Source organism: Microtus ochrogaster, chromosome 1, assembly GCF_000317375.1.
Source record: "Microtus ochrogaster isolate Prairie Vole_2 chromosome 1, MicOch1.0, whole genome shotgun sequence".
Taxonomy (NCBI): Eukaryota; Metazoa; Chordata; class Mammalia; order Rodentia; family Cricetidae; genus Microtus; species Microtus ochrogaster.
In genome coordinates this window covers 113,687,023-113,705,264 of record NC_022009.1, presented here as the reverse complement: position 1 = coordinate 113,705,264, position 18,242 = coordinate 113,687,023, and the positions used below count along the sequence as shown (strand labels likewise).

General features: G+C 42.7%; 1 protein-coding gene across 1 annotated transcript in view; it reads right to left on the bottom strand.

The window, feature by feature from the left end:
• The window catches only part of LOC101979993 (IQCJ-SCHIP1 readthrough transcript protein), a 658,776-nt gene that overhangs the window by 529,211 nt on the left and 111,323 nt on the right, over positions 1 to 18,242 (bottom strand). The window contains exon 2 of the mRNA XM_005344086.3: positions 766 to 830. Within this exon, the coding sequence (XP_005344143.1) occupies positions 766 to 830 (65 nt within the window). The remainder of the gene's footprint in view (positions 1 to 765; positions 831 to 18,242) is intronic.

Sequence of the window (18,242 nt, the reverse complement as noted above, 5' to 3'; positions counted from 1 at the left end):
ACTGGTAACCAGCTGAGTACACTGGTAACCAGCTGAGTATACTGGGACTATAACTGACGCTTCTATGAGTCTCCTCGTTTATTGGTGAAGAGGTCCTAATCCTGCCTATGTCAAAGGCCAGGGTCCGAGTCTGTTGAGCAAACATCTGCTAAGCTTTAGTAATTCAGACTGCATTGCAAGTCCTCAGTAACGGATGGCTATCTTTTCTGCCTTTGTCTTGATGAACCTTCCTTGTTCATCAGTTGGATACGTTCATGTTTCAGAATCCTTACAAAACTACAAGCCATGCTAAAGTTTGATAAACCCTTGAAGTCTTTGGCCTCAAGTTGAAATCAGGATAGAATTCTCATACACTCTAAATAGTATTTGATTTCGGAATGTAACTGTAAGATACTTTTATCTTTCTGTTTTTAATTTTATTTCACATTGAAGAGCTATTTTGAATGTACACTTTATTAGCCTAGCTTGTCCACGCCTTGTGTCCAAAATTATGCTTGCCTCTTGTGACTAAAACCAAACAGAAAATGGGACAAGCTTCAGGCTCTCAGACCTGGACAGCGGGCGTCTATGCATTTCATTGTAGCTAAGCAGCGGGACCAGCCCTAAGCTCTCTAACTGTCTCTCAAACACAGCATACTTCTTAGCCAAAAGACACCATATGCAACTGTCAAAATTGCTTGTTCACTTTTGCCTGGTCAGGATTTATTTTTCGTGTCATCTCTTCAAGCTTGCAAATAGTTTAACTTCCTTTGAACTCTTACTTACTTCTCAAGCAAGTATTTTCCATCGTCCACTTGTTCTAAAGGATTCTGTAGCCTTTTTAGTTCTTCCTGTAAAAAAGAAAAGTAAATCAATAATTGCTAACTTGTAATTTTGGCAATATTATCTGAGGGTGGCTGTTAGCAGCACTGAGACAAGCCACCGCTGAGTCTGGAGGAGGAAGCAGCAATTGTTAGGTCCTTAAACACTCATTACGGTGTAAGCCCTGCTTCAACTCGAATACAGTGCTATGGTATAAATGGACTGATTGTTTTCATCACTAAGGAGAATGCTTCCTGCTATTTTTTCCAGGATGGGTATGTTTTTATGAATCTACATACATACACTCGTCCTAAATTAATGAGTCCACAGTAGTTTGCTGTTTGCTGAATTCGGCTCTCTCATGGATATGTGCTGTGTTTGGCCATATGACAAACCTTCTCTCTTTTCTCTTGGTAACCTTTTCTATGTAGTCCGCATGAGCACTTGTATACACACACACACACACACACACACACACACACATCTCTACATTTTTAATATCTGCAGTCACTGTGATCTCATTAACTACAGATATACTACAGAAGTTGACATGGGTTCTTGATGGCACTGCCAGCAGGTCTTCAGTCTTAAAGTCATGGACGAGGAAATATAAAGCAGGCCTATAGTTTTCGGTTCCTGAGAAGACCATTCCCTGAGGCAGCCATGCTAAGCAACCTGTTTCCTGAAAGTGCTGAAGTGACCAGTCCCCAAAGCAAGGCACAATCAGAACTGAAATGATCCCCCGCTGTTGGAGGGGTATTGATCTAGGATTTTGAAGGACCCCAGTATCCAGGTGCCTAAGCCTCTTATGCAAAGTGGTGTGATGTTTGCCCATCTTTGTATATACCCTATGTATCTCTTGGTGCACACTTGAAATCATACCTGCACTGCAGGTTCTGCAATTCCAGAACTTGACCCTCCCCCACCTCTCTCCAGGCCCTCTAGCCTTTCCACTGGGCAGTTTGCAACTAAAGATGTCAACAGAGAGACTCTGCCATCATGACTTTCTCCCATTAGTCTTACCTGTGTCTGGTTTTGTATTTGACAACGTTTTTTGTTGTCATTGTTGTTTTTCTTTTCAGAAACCATCGGTAGCTCCTTGATGCTGTTGGATGGATTCTGTCCCTTGGCTGAGGTCTTCATATGGTAGAAGCCAGCCTGCCTCTCTCTGTTTTACCTCCTCTCTTCCTGTACTCCTGTAAGCCTGCTCAGGGGAAAGGCCACATGGTTCCAGAAGCCACATGTTCTCCTCCATGACATTCAATGACTGAGCCTTCTCACCTTTCTATTAGTTCAATCCCATCTTCTTTCAGGAAGACTCTAACCCCATGCCTCTCCGTGCAGATCTTCCCAATCCTCTGGAAGGGTTCTTGTCTCCAGCCCCAGTTGCTCAGCAACATGCCGCCATTCCAGTTTTCATTTTACTCTTTGCCTGCCTCCCCCACAATATTCCTGGGGGTCAGGGCTGCTGTCTCAGCCACCTGCTGTACCTACCCCCAGAAGGAAGCATTTATGGCTTACTAAACACATGTGGAGTGAATGAATCGAATCTCTTGTGGCAATGATGCAGACACTTTCCGGCCCGAGGCTCACGGCCTCCACTCTCTCACGTGGCCCCTTTACTGCTCTCTACTCTTCTCTGTGGCCTGGGGAGCTTATGACCTGGGTTTCTATCAGCTATGTCCCTGTGTTCACGGCTCTTGGGAGGCGGTCACCAAGACAAATGAGAGGAGCTGAAGGAAGAAGTCAGCAGATTTATGCTCTTGCTGGAACACAGCTTGACAGGCGGTGAAGGCCGCCGCTCCCAGTGGCCTCTCTCTCATGCCGTTTCCAGCCCTAGTCTCCCTCTCCTTCCTCCTCCAGCATCTTCCCTTCCCTCCACTCCTTCCCTTACTTTCTCTCCCTTTCTTTTCTTCCCCTTCTCCTCTTCCTTTTCCTTCTTTCACACAACCCCTGGATGCCTCCAGATTCTTCTCCAAGCCTGGAGTATTAACCTAGACCCTGCCCTCACTTCCTTGCACTTTTGAAATCACCCTTTTAAATCAGTTATCTGTTTTAGTCCCAGGCCCCAGCTAAAACGCCAAGAATCCCATGTTGCTTTTGTTTGTCCTACCCGGTCATCCCAACAAGCACAATGAACAAAATTAATCAGTCATATTAAATAACGAAGTAGTACATCCACACAAAGATGATCCCTTGTAGGAGAAGCTGTCCCAACCCAAAGCTCCAAACTCATTTCACAGTTCAGGTTCACCCCCCCCAAAAAAAATAATAGGGCAATTCCTACCCTACTCTATTTGGCTACAAAAAAATGGTAAACTCAATGCCTCTGCAAAATACAGGTTGAATTACTCAGTGCAACCCACATACATAGCCCTGCAAAATCTTCCAAATGAAGTCTGTTATGAGTGGTCAGGGACCGTAAGCTATACCGTTATGGTAAGTAATTGGCCAGCTACTCATCATGCTACCCACTGCCAAGAGAGTTTTTGTGAAGTAACTTGCGAGTGAAATATTAGAATGAATGTCCGGTAGGGTATTTGACTTCCTGCATCTGGCCTCCCCGTCCCACCCTAATCTTGCCAAATGTCCTGTCAAACACAGTGGGATAGAGGCAGGAGACTCTGGCAAATTCATCTCTGTGACTCTATGCTCAGCTACTGGACCTGCTCAATAATCAAACGGTCTTGTTGATTTGTTTTCTTTATCTTTACACCATCTATGTTCTAAATAAGTAGGCTATGTTGTTTGGACGGGTTTAAAATAAAAAATCTTTTCAATATTGCTTTTCCTCTAACGTGCACTTATGTCTAAATACAACCTCTTAACTCTTTGGAGTTACAGTATTCCCAGCATGGCCCAGAGCATCCAGGGAAAGCTAAAATGTGAACACAGTCTACAGTTCAGTTCATTCTGTGGCGATGGGTGACAAAGCCAGTGACACTAACATAAATCAGCTTTTTTCTGTGTGTGTGTGTGTGTTGGGAATAATTCCATATTAACCTAAGGGTAACTATTTAACAAAAGTTAAAAGCCACATACGCTTTTGATGCTTTTGACTACTTAATCATTCAATTAAATATTAATAGGTTTCCTCACCAATCCCCCCGCCAGATCCTTTTTTTAAATGGAAGTATAATAAGAGCTCTAAATGGGGGGCTACTAATGTTTGCATAATTTCGAAGAGTAGAAGACATAAAATCTATACTAATTTTGGCTCTGCGTCATTAAACATGAAATATTGATTATTGCACTTTGTATTAGGGTTTATGAAGCTAGCTAGGCTGCTGTGTCCACATAAAGTAGGTCTGATGTCTTGCCCTCGAACCCCAGTAGTTGTAAATGATGCCCCTCGGTGGCAGCTGGGAGGCAGGCGTTCTGATCCACAGCCTTAAGAGATGCATTTCCCAGATTAGACCAGGGATGACCCAGCTGCACAGAGCAACTTCAGAAAATTAAATTGGAGGGAGTCCAAGCTCTGTTGAAATAACTGTGTGAAATACAACGCGTCCATGGGCCTTGTTATAATGTAAATGTGCTTACAATTTACCGCCATTTCCCCCATCCCTGCTGTGAATATGGGCATTAATAGTCATCCCATATATTTAAAGGCAAAAAGCCATCAAAAATAAAAATGCAAGACTTGTGCTTTAGAAAGACTCCCTTTGGAAGAAGGGAGACGAGTTTTCTTCTTCTTTTTGCTGTTTTCTTTTTAGCGTTTTTTCTGTAAAAAGAGCACGCAGTTTGTTTATGTATTATGCATTCAGGATCTTTATAGCTGGCAGACCTCTAAATCTCACACCGGGAAGTTACCTAGCAGCTGAACATGAATTTCCGTGGGAGGAAAAAAATGGCTAATGCGACATCAACAGCTCATTTAAGGGGCGCATTCGGGTAAGTTATGGGCACATCGGTGAGTGGTAGACTTTAAAAGACACTCTTCTGTTCCCAGCACTCAGAGGACAGCTTGACAGTCAGTCACTCTGCTTGCAGAGCGACTGTGACTTTATGGCCATGGCTATCAATCAGGAGAGGGACTGAGTGAGTGTGGGCCTCCCTGGGCCTGTTCACAGCAGGGTTTCTATCCACAGTAAACTTAGGGACTCACTGAAGTATATCATCGCTCACTCTATTCCTATCTGGCCAGTCAGGGAGACGCCATAAGCCACCGAAGGAGACAGACACCCCGGAACCTTACTGGTAAACCATGAGCCTTGTGGTAAAAACATAAAATAATAGAAATGGGTTAATTTAAGATGTAAGAATTAGTTAATAGACCTAAGCTAATAGACCAAACAGTGTATTAATTAATATAGTTTCTGTGTGATTATTTTGGGTCTGGGCAGCCAGGAAATGAATAAGCAGCCTCCATTTACAGAACTGGCACCAACGTGGGCAACTACATCCACATAAAACCTGAGAGAACTTGGGAAGTAATTCTAGACACAAAAGAACAGAGTTAAACACAGCTTCTTGGTAGCTGCATATATTTTCAGATAGGCTCTGTCTGCTGGTGGTGTGCAAGTATTTTGTGGCTCCTTTAAGAGAAGGCTTATTGACTCAGCATAAGAAACATACAAGAATTCTGGCTCTTTCAGGAGGCTAAGCACTTGAATGGGGTTTGTGGGCAGCATGTTACAAGTTACTTGGTGGTAGCATGGGCCAACTGCTTCTCAGAGTTTAGGTGGTGAGCAAGGCTCCCTCCCCGTGGTCCCAGAGCTGGCAGTGAACAACCTCTGCCGTGTTAAAAGGCTGAGAGAGGGAGAGCCAGTATCCGTGGCCATATTCCTTACCATCTTAAAATGCTCAAGGATTAAAGGATTTCAGATACACAATAGGACAGATTCAGACATAAGAGACCTCTAAACAAGACACAGTGTGTTTAAAAAAAATGTACATAGGCTTGGGAGAGAGAAGGAAAAAAAGTAAAGAAACAGCAAATGTAATATAAAAGAGTACAGACAATCATAGATTAAAGGAATAAAGACAATAAAATAAATAAGGCCAAGCAGTGTTTGAATCAGTATAGTCTCTGTGTGATTATTTCAGGTTTGGGAGGCTGGGAAACAAACGAGCAGCTTCTATCTACACTGGTCAGTCATATTACATGCACAGGATGCCCTAGATTTTGACTGCCAAATATGAGTGCTGAACAGTCAAACTCATTTGAACAAATGCCAAGGGACCATGTTACATAAAACCCATTTTAAACTTCTGAGTCATTGTCCTAGGTCCCTGAGTGTGAGATGATTTCAGTCCTTGGGAGTATCTTGGGGTGTATGGTGTTTTTAGACAGACACACTGACAATGATGTCATCCGGGCCAACCCTTCATCCACATTCGAATAAGCTGCTGGGGTCAGTCAGCCCCATGGTATTTTGAAAACTGTGCTTCAGAATGAAAAGCCCTCTCTGTTCTTTTGTGAACTGGAGCGTGCTCTCACGAGTGAGCTTTTGCTAACTTCAGGTCACCGATATTCTATTGCTATCTCTGTAAAATGAAAACATTAACTGTGAAGAATCTTACACATGCTAATAAATCCAGAATGCAAAACTGTTAAACATTATTAGTCATGATTCCAAAGTTGTCCCTTTACTCAAAGTTTACTTAGAGGGCTAATGAGGAGACTTGGAGAATAAAGACACGCTGTCAAGCCCAACAGCCAGAGTTCGATCCCCAGGGTCCCCAGGGTAGAAAAAGAGAATGGGTTCCCGCTAGTTATCTCAACACTCATACCTCGGCATTCACACACACACACATGCATACAGGCTTCTGTGTGTGTGCACACGCTCGAACACACACACAATGTTTTCAAAAAGTGTATTCAGTCTAACAGCAGGATAGCCATAAAAAGAAAATCAGCTGAAAATGAACTATTAGATACAAGAATTTTGTAATTTCTGTATTTTTACATTCTGGAGGGAAAAATCCCAGAAACCACGCTTCAAACTGAGAGCTCAAATACAAGAAGCACACAATCTCACCCAGAAATACCTCTCAGAACGCAGACGGGATAGCAAATGTGGATAAGCGAGTCCCTGTTGCAACTCCACTTCCCCTGTGCTGTGGACCACAGCAAAGCACTGGCAATCAGAGCAGCACGTGGTTCCCCACTGGCTTACACCTGAGTCAGGGGAGCTTCCTTTTGTGCAGTAAACCTTTATCAGGAGATGTCTTTCCTAGTGCAGCTGGAAAGTGAGTTTGTGCTCCTTACGTGCTCACGGGGTAATAGTGTAGAAACCCCCACACCCTCCCTCCCATCCACTCTCCTTCCCTTCCTTCTCCCCCCCCCCATCACTCTGGGCCTCATTATTAACCTATATTATTCACCGAACTCTCATAGAAGGGCCACATAGCCTTTATTTCCAGTAATTTAATCTCTGATCTTAAAACTCACCGTTGGCCTAAATCAAAATAATCTTCGGGACTAGAAACACCCCTGGCTCCCCAATGTACAGTTTTGTTCCTTTATCACCAGAAATCCTTCAAATTTCCTTTCAAAGTGTGATTTATATACAAGAGCGCTACCTTCTGCAGCTAATTTCCTTTCGTTTCTTTGAACTACTGTTATTACAACTAACTGATGAATTTTATTACTTGCACCAAGTAACTTTAAAAATCATGTGTGCCGGCACTGGCTGGAAGTTCAGTCAGTGTGTGTTTATCATGCACACGTGAGGACCTGAGGCCAATCTACAGCAGCCGCATAGAAAGCTCAGTACGGTGCACATGCCTGTAGTGTCAGTACTGGGGAGGTGAGACCGAGAGATCACTAGAGCTTGCAGGCAGGTCAGCCTAGGCTAATCAGGAAGCCCCAGATCTCCCAGGGAATCTCTGTCTCAAACAATAAGTTGAGCAGTTGAGCAACTCCTGAGAAACGACAGCCAAAGATGACCTCTGGTCACCAAAACACCGATACAAGCATGAACAATGCATGGGTGTGGGCATACCCTCATACACCTGCACATAACTGAGGGAGCATTCACACATTCCCATATACACTCAAAATCACGTCTGCAAAACATGCAATTAGATGCAATCTGAGCAGCCTGATTCCATAACCCCAACCCTACCTTACCACTCCGGTCCCATGAATGAAGTAATCAGTGACTTTACCTCACCAAGGGTGCTCACAAAGAAGACCTTGCAATAATTTGCAATATGCTCAGATTGACAATCTGGCATATTCACGTTACCTACCTGCTTGCCGTCTGATCTTAGATAACTGGCTTCCTCTCCTCTAGGTCTGAGCTTCGTCATTCATTGGGTGATGGTATCAGTGTCTACCATGCATTTTATGAATGATTGATTACAATGATAAATTTGAAAGTGTTCTGCATATTCTTTGGTGCTGACCGTCCATAGGGAGAGTCCTTAAATTTCACAGTGAAGATAGCAGGCATGTTTCATTGTCATTCCTACGGTGCACTGTACTGCTCTTCTGTTTGTATGATCCCTCTGAAGCTAAGTGGTGTCTTCTGTTGAATGCGTATATTATTTGTATAAAATTCCAGGCATTGCTAAGAAGGTTGATGCTCTAAAGTCGCACAAACCATTGTACATTTTGAGGCTGGGAGCAGGGTACAGACCTATTGTATAAGCACGGAGCTTGAAAGGCATTATTCTGGAGAGGGCTAAGGAAGGTGGGCTCAAAAGCTCCTGGCGCTGCTGCTCCTCACTGGCTAAGTTGGTGTACCAACATGTAGAAAGTGAAAGGGAATGAAAAAGCCCCCAGAGCTCAAACCTTAACTGCTATGGGTGGGAATTAGAGGTGATGAGTATATTTTTTGACCAAGAAAAGTCATACACAAAGACGTTGTGTCAGAGGAGCTTTGTTATGAGCCATGACACCATTGCCAATACGACCCACTTTATCCCTGTGTTTTTTAATTGATAGCAACCACCGAGTACCACATTTTGACTATTGACACCTGGAGGTCAGAGCTTGTGAAAAAGAACAACCCTTTGGAGTCATACATTCTAAAACCAAGTGTTTATTTTCTTGAATAGACAAATCCACACAAGGAGAAAGTGATAGGAGAACCATGGAAACAGAATATCATCACTTAAAATCAACAGGAAACTTCCAGCAATCTAGTATTATTCTGCTCACATGGGAGGGTCCCCCATTAGTGCTCACTACACTTCAGAGTCCTGGCTATTCCCCAAGCTGCGTCGCAATAAGTAGGTGAAACCCTTTGATACAGACAAGTGTTTTATCCTAAAGCCAAGCCAAATCATAACTGATAGTTCTTCTTCAGACTGTGGTAGCTGTCTGGAATATGTGGAAAGAAGACATCAGGCCTCAGTTGCCCTCTGCCATTACAGCTGCTTTTAGGGTGTTTAGATGTTAATCTCTGTGTGGTCATGAGATTGACACAACTGCCTAAAAAGTTTTTAAAAAGACAAGTAGAAATATATTCAGAGAAAAGTGAATTATATATGGATGGAGGACAAAAAAGGAAGGAAAACATCAAGAGCAAAAGCATGCAACAGTGTCCCCATTATCCAGCACTGGCCAAGTCCCTCGGTGTGACCCGAGCTTCGGTGCAGAGCCCAGGAAGCTCTCATCTTCAGCTTGGTTAGTATTCTTCTTTCTCATCCTCATTCTGCTTCTCGCCAGGCTTCCTTCTTCTGCATTTGGCATGAAGTTGTCACAGTTGTTATCAGTGAAATTCTCATGGCTAGTGTGCTGACTTCTCCACTGACTGCAACCTCCCGGTGCCTTTGTAGGAACATCATATTCTCTCTGCGGTGGGAAGCCCTGGAAGACTGCTTTCCTTCTTTTCCATGAAGCCGCTACAGCACATATTCACTTCAACTGTCTACTTTGCTCTTTGGAAATCTTTCAGAATCCTCTCTGTGGATTGTGCTAGCCAGAATGAACAAGAAGACCCCGACACATAGAGTTGTTTCCAGGTAACCAGCGTCTGTTGAGGTGTATTCTGGTCCTGCCTATCAACAACTATGACGTAGAGAGATAGTCCCTGAATCCATAATGCCACTTTTAGAGGCTATTATATTACCCAGCATTAACCCAGTTGTAAATTGAGTAGAGTCAAATACATTCTGGAACATTCCCTTAAGGGAAAGAATCTGATATTTCGCCCTACCACGCCACATACAGAATAATAAAGGTGCTTACTCTGGGCAATAGGGTTTTGAAGATATCAATAGAGGAGTTATAAGCTTTAATATGCCTTGAAATTCAGTAGCTACAATTTTATGGTGGCTAAATAATTTATAGCAATTGACAATTCATTAGATTGTAATTCACCACCGCCAAACCTATGGATTTCCCAATATCTTTTGAAACACACATTTTCTAGGTGAAACGTGGCAATTGCTATGCTTGCTGTTCCCACAACTGTCTGATTTTATTAGGTTAGAATGTATGCTATTACTTAAACCTGGATCATTTGAAGGTTTTCCCCATCATATAGAGACATAAACCTAGGAGCAATACACTGTCTCATTCAACCTCCTGATTCCAGCAGCTGCTGGCATTAGCTGAAAGCAATCTGCTCCGGGTGCTCCAGCGGATCCCTGTTCACCCTGCTCCACAAACTTGAGCACAGGCAGAGTAGATGTGCCTGCTAATGCACATGTCACGCGTGCAACACGTGGGCAGCCTGGTGGATCATCAAGTAAATTATTATAATTGTTCTCCAAGGCAAGAAAGGAAACCTTGCCTAACGCGTCCCACCCTGATTACGTTCCCTCGCCTCCTTCTTGCTATGTCTTCCTTACAGAGCTCAGGATGACTTTGAACTTCTGGTCATCTTGCCTCCGCCCCCTCAGTGCTGGTGTCACGGGCATGTGCCATTATGCCTAGTGTGCTGCAGTGCTAGGGAGCCAACCCAGCTATTAGTGCAGACGAGGAGAGCTCTTAGCAATTCAGCTACGTTGCTCTTCATTTTGAAATAATTACAGATTCATAGAAAGTTATGAAAAGTGTTCAGTGGGAACATGCATTTTGTTGTTGGTAAAAGTGTTTGTTTGTTTTAAGGCAGAGTGTTGCTGTGTGTTTGTTTGTTTGTTTGTTTTAAAGCAGACGTTACTGTGTAGATCAGGCTCATCTCAAACCTGTAACAATTTCCCTCTCTCTGCCTCCCAAGTTCTGGGATAACAGGCCAGTGCCACTGCACCTGGGATGCATCTTTTATTTTAATAACTGGCCTTAATCCTGTCTCTTGATTATAAAGGCTTATAAGAGCATTGACATCTCCAAGTTTTAACAATGCCTTTCATATGTTAATGAGATGATTGGTAATTGGGTCCCTAGATGGTTCAGGATGAGGCTGGCTGTTTATTAATAATAAGCACTAATAAAATAATCACTAATAAAGGGTTTAATCAATCATGCTTATGTAATGGAAACTACATAAAAATTCTAACCAATGAAGGGGGGGGGTACAAGGACCTGGCAAAGATGTGGAGATCCTGGAAGACATCTCATCTGGAGAGGGTCTCCTCACCATAAAGTTCCTCACAGTATACCTTTATGGCCTCAAACAACTGCTTGTCATCTTAAATCTCCTGACTCTTGACAATTGGTCGTCTATTTTCCATCTTCATTACTTCTTTTTAGCTATCAAGAGTGAATTAACATAGCATCAACCTTTGAGAAGACCTTTTCTCACATAGCACCATTTCCTTTTTTTTTTTATTTTTGGTTATTCAAGACAGGATTTCTCTGTAGCTTTGGAGGCTGTACAGGAACTTGCTCTGTAGACCAGGCTGGCCTCGAACTCACAGAGATCCACCTGGACCTGCACATTTACTGACACCAACCCAGAATCAACCATTGTCTCCCAAGAAGCACTGGCTCCTTCCAGAGGGAAAAGAACTTATGCTCAGTGGACATTGCCTTTGTAACTTCAATGTTCTGCTCCTTTGCTTCCATGCTTGCTCTTGGGGAGGGACTTCCTTAGCTCTTTCCGTGTATTTTCAATATTTGGTCTATTGTCTCTTTTTTCTCCAATCCCTTATTATTATTATTATTCATTTCCTTTTTTTTAAACTTTCCTTTTCTCTTATGGAATTACCTGTGTGCTTATTCTGTCTTATGTTTCTGTTAGCTTAATGTTCAGTTCTACTATTTTAAATTTTTTTTTTGTTCTGTCCTTGGCAGAGATGAGGACTCTTAGAAAACCCCTCCAATACAGAAAAGAGTAAATGAAATTGAAACAATTTTTAAAAGCTGCTTCAAAAAACATTCCTTTTTTGGTCTGCTTCAGGTACTGAGACTTCAGGTGTCTGCGGCTTAGAAAATTCTGGACTGTGGGAAAGACAGAAAAGCTGACAGGTGGGCCACATCTGAGTCTCCATGGAGCCTTTGAGGTGGCAGCAGGACCTTAGTACCCTTCAAAGCACTGGTGTTTGTCTCTACTTAGAGGAAATTGTTATAATTTATAATGACTTTGCTCTCTGTGGGAAACACTCTGGAGCAATCACCTGCAGGGCCATTCCCTTCAGAATTCTATGACCAGGGCAGGCGCTTTTAAGAACAGGTTTTCAGAAAAGAATTACTTAACCCTTGAAAGTCTGTTGTCAAGCCTCTGCAGTATTGGGGAAAGCAGCCTACAGAGTGTGGTGCCCTTGGTGTCAGCTTCCATAGTTATTATATTTAGTAAATTGGCCCCAAAGTATAAGACACTCTTTTGGTCAGTGATGTTTCAAAGATGCAATTACAACATCACAAAACTGACCCAGAGTCACACAAAGCAGCCCAGTTATTGAAGGCAGGCTTGGTCCAATCCATGTGCACCAATTGCATTACAAAAAACTGCACAGCCCAATTGAACGAAATGGAGAGCGAGAGGTCAGCCCAGGCACGTGCAACCGACTGACCTTGACAAAACTGCTAAGAATGGTATCTAATGAAGGACAGTGTTTTCAGGAAATGCAGTGGGGATAGGAGCATTAGCCACATGCTGAGGAGTTGGCCAAGATCTTTATCTGCCACCAGTTATAACAACAACAACAACAACAACAAAAAAAAAACCCTTAAAATGGATAAAATTCTTAAATATAAAACACGGCACTGTGAAACTACCAGGAGAGCCCATAGAGGAAATGCTTCAGGACAGGAAGTTTAGCAATGACCCCCAAGGTTTAGGGAAGACAAACGAAGTAGGCAAATGGGATCTTATCAAGCCTTGTACAGCAGAAGTCACCATTGATAGAGTTCAGAAATAGTCTACAGAATGTTGGAAGATATTCTTGCAAATACTGCCTGGCAAAAAGTTATCATGCAAAATACAAAAGGAGTAAAAACTCAGTAGCAAGAATCAATTAAAAATTGCCAGTAAGTCTCTTTATGATATACGAATGTCCAGGAGGCACATGGAAAAAATGAAAAAAAAATGCTCAACACCACTGATCTCAGAAAAATTCAACATCCCAAGATAGTATAACTATGCTCCAGAAAGACTAGCTGGTCTCAGAAAGTGCTGGTGAAGATGTGGAGGGCACAGGACTCTTCCCTTGCTGATGAAAATGTAAATTAGTATAACCATGTAGAAAAGAACATGAAGGTTCTTCAAAAGATCAAAACTGTGATTATCACATGGTTCAGTAATGTCACTCTTTGGTGTATTGCCAAAGAAACTGAAATCAGTATGTGAAAGAGACATCTGTAATCTGTGTTCATTGCTGAACTACTCACATAAGGCAAGAGACGGAAACAATGTAAGTGTCCTTCTGCTGGGGAGTGGATAAAGTGTGACACAAATTCACGATGGAACACATTCAGCCATAGGAAGAATGAAATATGCTCATGGTAGCCGCATGGTAGAACTGAAGGTTATTAGGCTAAATGAAATAAACCAGGCGCAGAAGGAGACATGCAATGTGATGCCACCCGTGTGGAACCTAAGAGCTGACGTCATAGAGTAGAATGGTGTTTATCAGCGGCTGTGGAGGGGAGCAGGCACAGGGATGGGCAAAGACTGGTCTATGGGGTACAGTTTCAAAGGAGAAGTGAGTCCTCCTGCTGTACCGATGGCGTGGTGACTGTAGGCAGAAAGAGTGCTGTGTGCTGCCCAAGAATGAAGCAGAATTTAAACATTTGCATCATAAAGAAATGACAAACAAGGAAATGGAATTAATAATCCTGATTTAAATGCTATGCAATGTGTCAAAACATTATACTGTAATGTATAATGTAATATATATAATTGCATTATATATAATATCATATATTTATATATAATTATAGTGTATATCTATAACAATATGTATATATAATATATTAGTATATATAAGGATATGTGCATGTATACAATATATTGTTAAGAAAAACCTCTCCACTGGCACAAAGAACTCCAATCAAACCAGATTAAGCCAAATTGAATGCTGTGTTTAATAGACGACACCAGGAGAGCATGGCGAGGAACAGACATAAGGAGCACACCAGCAAACCTAAAACCACGTGTCCCTTGTTCCCGCATGACCCTAAATACCCTGTGGGAGTGGTCAGCACTTGGCATGCTGGGAGTGACACTTCCAACTCAATATTACATTCCAGCCTCTTTGGATATAGGGGTGTTAAAGGACAGGGGTCTCAGATTTGACTAAACGTATATAAATTATAATTGTTAAATATATATTATATATACACATATGTATATAAATACATATTATATATATATATATTTGTTTTTATATATTGGTTACTTGTCTTATGTTTTGGTAAGACAAATACAAGAATCTGAAAACAGCCAAGCAAAAAAGCAGGTGTCGTTTTCAACTTCAGTGGCTCAACTGCCGTCAGCTGTTTTATTCTACATTTTCAAATGCTGGTGTCTCTCTTTTCAGAATACATGAGGTTTCTTTGAAATAAATGTCTAGAATAACCGAGCACTCAAACAGTAACTGATTTGGATGCATCATGGAATCACAACAGACAGTTATGCGGAAACTGTTACCTGAAGGTCTGACAGTTTGGCAAGTTACATGAACTATCACCTTCGTTTCCTAGCTTGGCAGATAAAAATAACAGTCAAAGGGCTGGGGAGATGGGTCGGTGAGTTAGGAAGGCAAGAGGACCCAATTCTAACCTCTAACACCTATGTGAGAAGCTGGGCATGGTCGAGCATGCCTGCAACCCCAGCATCGCAAGTCAGGTCAGGCAGATCCCTGGAGGTCATGGGTCAGCCAGCCTAGCAGTCAGCAAGTTTCAGCCCCAGTGAGCGATGCTGTCTCAAAAGATCTAAGATGTGCCGCAGTAGAAGACTTTTTGACATTCTTCTCTAGCTTCCAATGCCTGTGTATAAGCATACAGTCACAGAGACCAAATGATAGTCCAAAGCTAAATTATGAAACTCCTGAAACCTTAGTGTTTTAAAACCACATGCCTGATGTCTGCTTGTGGTCCATGGTCACCATGGACCCACCTTGGCTGCTGGGTTTCACTGCATTGATGCTGGAAATGAAGTATCCAGCTGCCAGCAGTTTCCATCCTTCAAGGCCAGATAAACAAGCAATGGCACTGGTTTCCTCGGCTGCTCTGACAACATACAGAGATGTACTTTATTTTATTTTTTTTAATAATGCGGGAAGCTAAAAGCCCAAGGTGGGGTGCCAGCAGGATTAGTTTCTTCTGAAGCCTCTCATGGACTTGCAAAGGATTGTTCTGCAGCTGTGTCCCGATGACCCTCCTGCTGGGCATACTTCCATTCTGTCTTTCCCTCTGCTTATTAGAACGCCAGCCTGGCAAAACTAGAGCTTCATCTTGATGACTCTCAGCTGAAGTCTCTGTCTCCAAATACATTATAAAATACTGGCGTTAGACGTCAGCCTACGAACCTGAAAGGAGCACAGCTCAGTTCCCAGATGCCCGAGCACACAATGCCTCCGCTCTGTCTCATAAGCTCCCTCCCCTTTGCCTGCTGCTGAAGCTGCCTTTTAAAGTCCTATAAAGTGTGAGTGAAAAGGATTATCAAAGCCTCTTAAGAGTGCGCTGGTCATTGAAACCTGTGCTGTGGGAAGAATGGAGCACACTGCCTGGGTGCTCATCTCTCTTCCATAAGGCTGCTTCTACGCCTCAACAGGAGAAATTTCAAAACCACAAAGAGAAACCTGTCAAACTTCTTCCAAGAGACACTACTGGGCATGCAGGAAAGCATCTTACTAGACAGGCTTTTCCCCTCTCCTACCTGGGGTCTTGGCCATCAAGGAAGAATTGCAGGTTTGGGTATGAAGTGGAGATATGAAAAGTCATTTCAACCTGGGCCTGGACTTATTCATGGATACATGAATCCCGCCCCTCCCAATGCTGCCATCCTAATGAGACCAATCCTTCCACATCACTAAGACAGGACAACAGAATCAGAAGGAAAGCATTAGACTCTCTAGAAATAGAGGCGTTATTAATAGTTTACTCTAAAACCTTGTGGTTCTTTTGAGAGATCTCAGAATTGGCTTTTTAATGTTTAGCAAATTACAACCAAAAGTTTTATTTAGACCATTCCTTCTGGGCATCGGATGGTCTGGTGTTTTCTAAATGTCAAAAGATTGTCTCCTCTGCTGACCACTCAATGCTTAGAGAGGGTCCTACACTAGTCTCACGTAGAGACATGCTATACAGTTCAAACACTTTTTCTTCCCATGGCTGGGGAAGAACTCCTTTATCCCTCTTCAATACATCTCTATTTAAACAGCCCTTTCCTTACAAAGATCAAAGTTTGGAGAAAAGGGTCTGTGTCTGCTTTTGTCTTCCACAGTGCTCTTTAAACTGGCCCAGGAAGTGGGGATAGCCCTCCATCAGAGATGTTTTTCTTAGTCATTTTGACTGGAGGTTCTAGGAGATACAGTAAGGCCAACCAAATAGTCCCACAACTGTGAATGTGTTAACCTGTAAGGCATGGGGACTTTGCAGACACTGAGATGGGGAGGTTATTTTAGGCCTGTTGGGATCACATGAGTCCACATGGGATAGCAGCCAGGCCAGAGTCAGCTGAGCTCTGGAGATGCTATACTACTTGTTAGCAGAGGCTGTTTGTTCGTTTCTGGCTGCACAATCTCTAGGGCAGCACTCAGTAAGAGCCATGTCCCCTAGGGCCTGTGACTACATTTTTCTTATCTACAATTTTGTTCAACAGTATTTAAGAACCCGTGGGCTTTGGGGCACAATGCTTGGATTCAGATCTCAGCAATTTTAATTGATAGCTCTGTGAACTACAATATTCAATATAATGAACTAGGGGAAGAGAGAGAGATGGATGCTCATTTGATCATGTTTAAAATGGGAATAATAGCAAGAATTACCACGTGTGGTTGCTGTTGAGGCTTGTATGGATAAATAATTAAAAGTCCTTAGAGCAGTAACTGATACATAGTGAGAGCCACCATTACCCTGGTGTGTTGCCACCACCAAAAGCGACAGTAATGAAGATAACATAGTCCCTGTCCTCAAGTCGCCATTTATTCTAGTAGGAGATCTGGGGAAGGAAGAAAGTCAATGTGAATAGGTGAACATCTTCACATAGGAGTCGGCCCTGCAAGCTTGTATGTGGACACGGAAGTAATGAGGTGAGGACAGGTGTGGAAGTCAGTCTACAGAAGATAATGTTTCAGCTGTGACCTGGGAAGGAAGGACTTGGTTGGTGGCACAGTTTAGATATAAAATGTCCTGTAGGACTTGCATTATTGAATACTTGATCTCCAGTTGGCACACCGTGATGGGATGTTCTAGAACCTTTAGGAGGCCCAGCTGAATGAAGTACATCATTCAAGGCAAGCCTTGTGTTTATGCAGCCTGGCTTCATCGTCTGTCCCATTCCTCTGCTACCTGGTCTGCGCAGACAAGACCACACAGCCTCAAGCTTCCTACCTTCATGCTTTCTCTGCAATCCCAAACCATGAGTCAGAAGCAATCCTTCCTCCCTTAATATGGTTGCTTCTTGTCGGTATTGGGTCACAGAGGTAGGAAAAGTTAGTAACGTGAGAGATTAAATGAATCAGAGGAAGAGGCTTGTGAGGCAGCCTGGAAAATGACAAGAATGCTCTGACTGGGGAGAGCTAAAAAAAGGGGGGTCTGCTGAAGGAGGGAGAATGCCTTAAGTAAGAGACCGCTCTCCTTGGTTTACATTGCAAGAGGAATCCTATTTTTAATACTGCATGTAATTCAAGATCATTATTCCTAGATAGTATGTGTAAGGGTGAATCCATACTCCAGATGAAGGCCAACTAAGCAAGAAAGAACACCCAGCAGACACGGAAGACAAAGCTCTGCTTTTCTAAAGGGGCACGTCTTGAAGAAACATTTTGAAATCTGGACAATAAATTAGTCATCTGATAATGAGAAACTAACAACTAAATGTTGCAAGAGTGGTAGAAATGAGAACGTGAATCCAAAGACAAACATATAGGCATCCCCCTGAATATTAACCTTCATCAGGCGATGAAAGGAGACAGAGACAGAGACCCAAATTGGA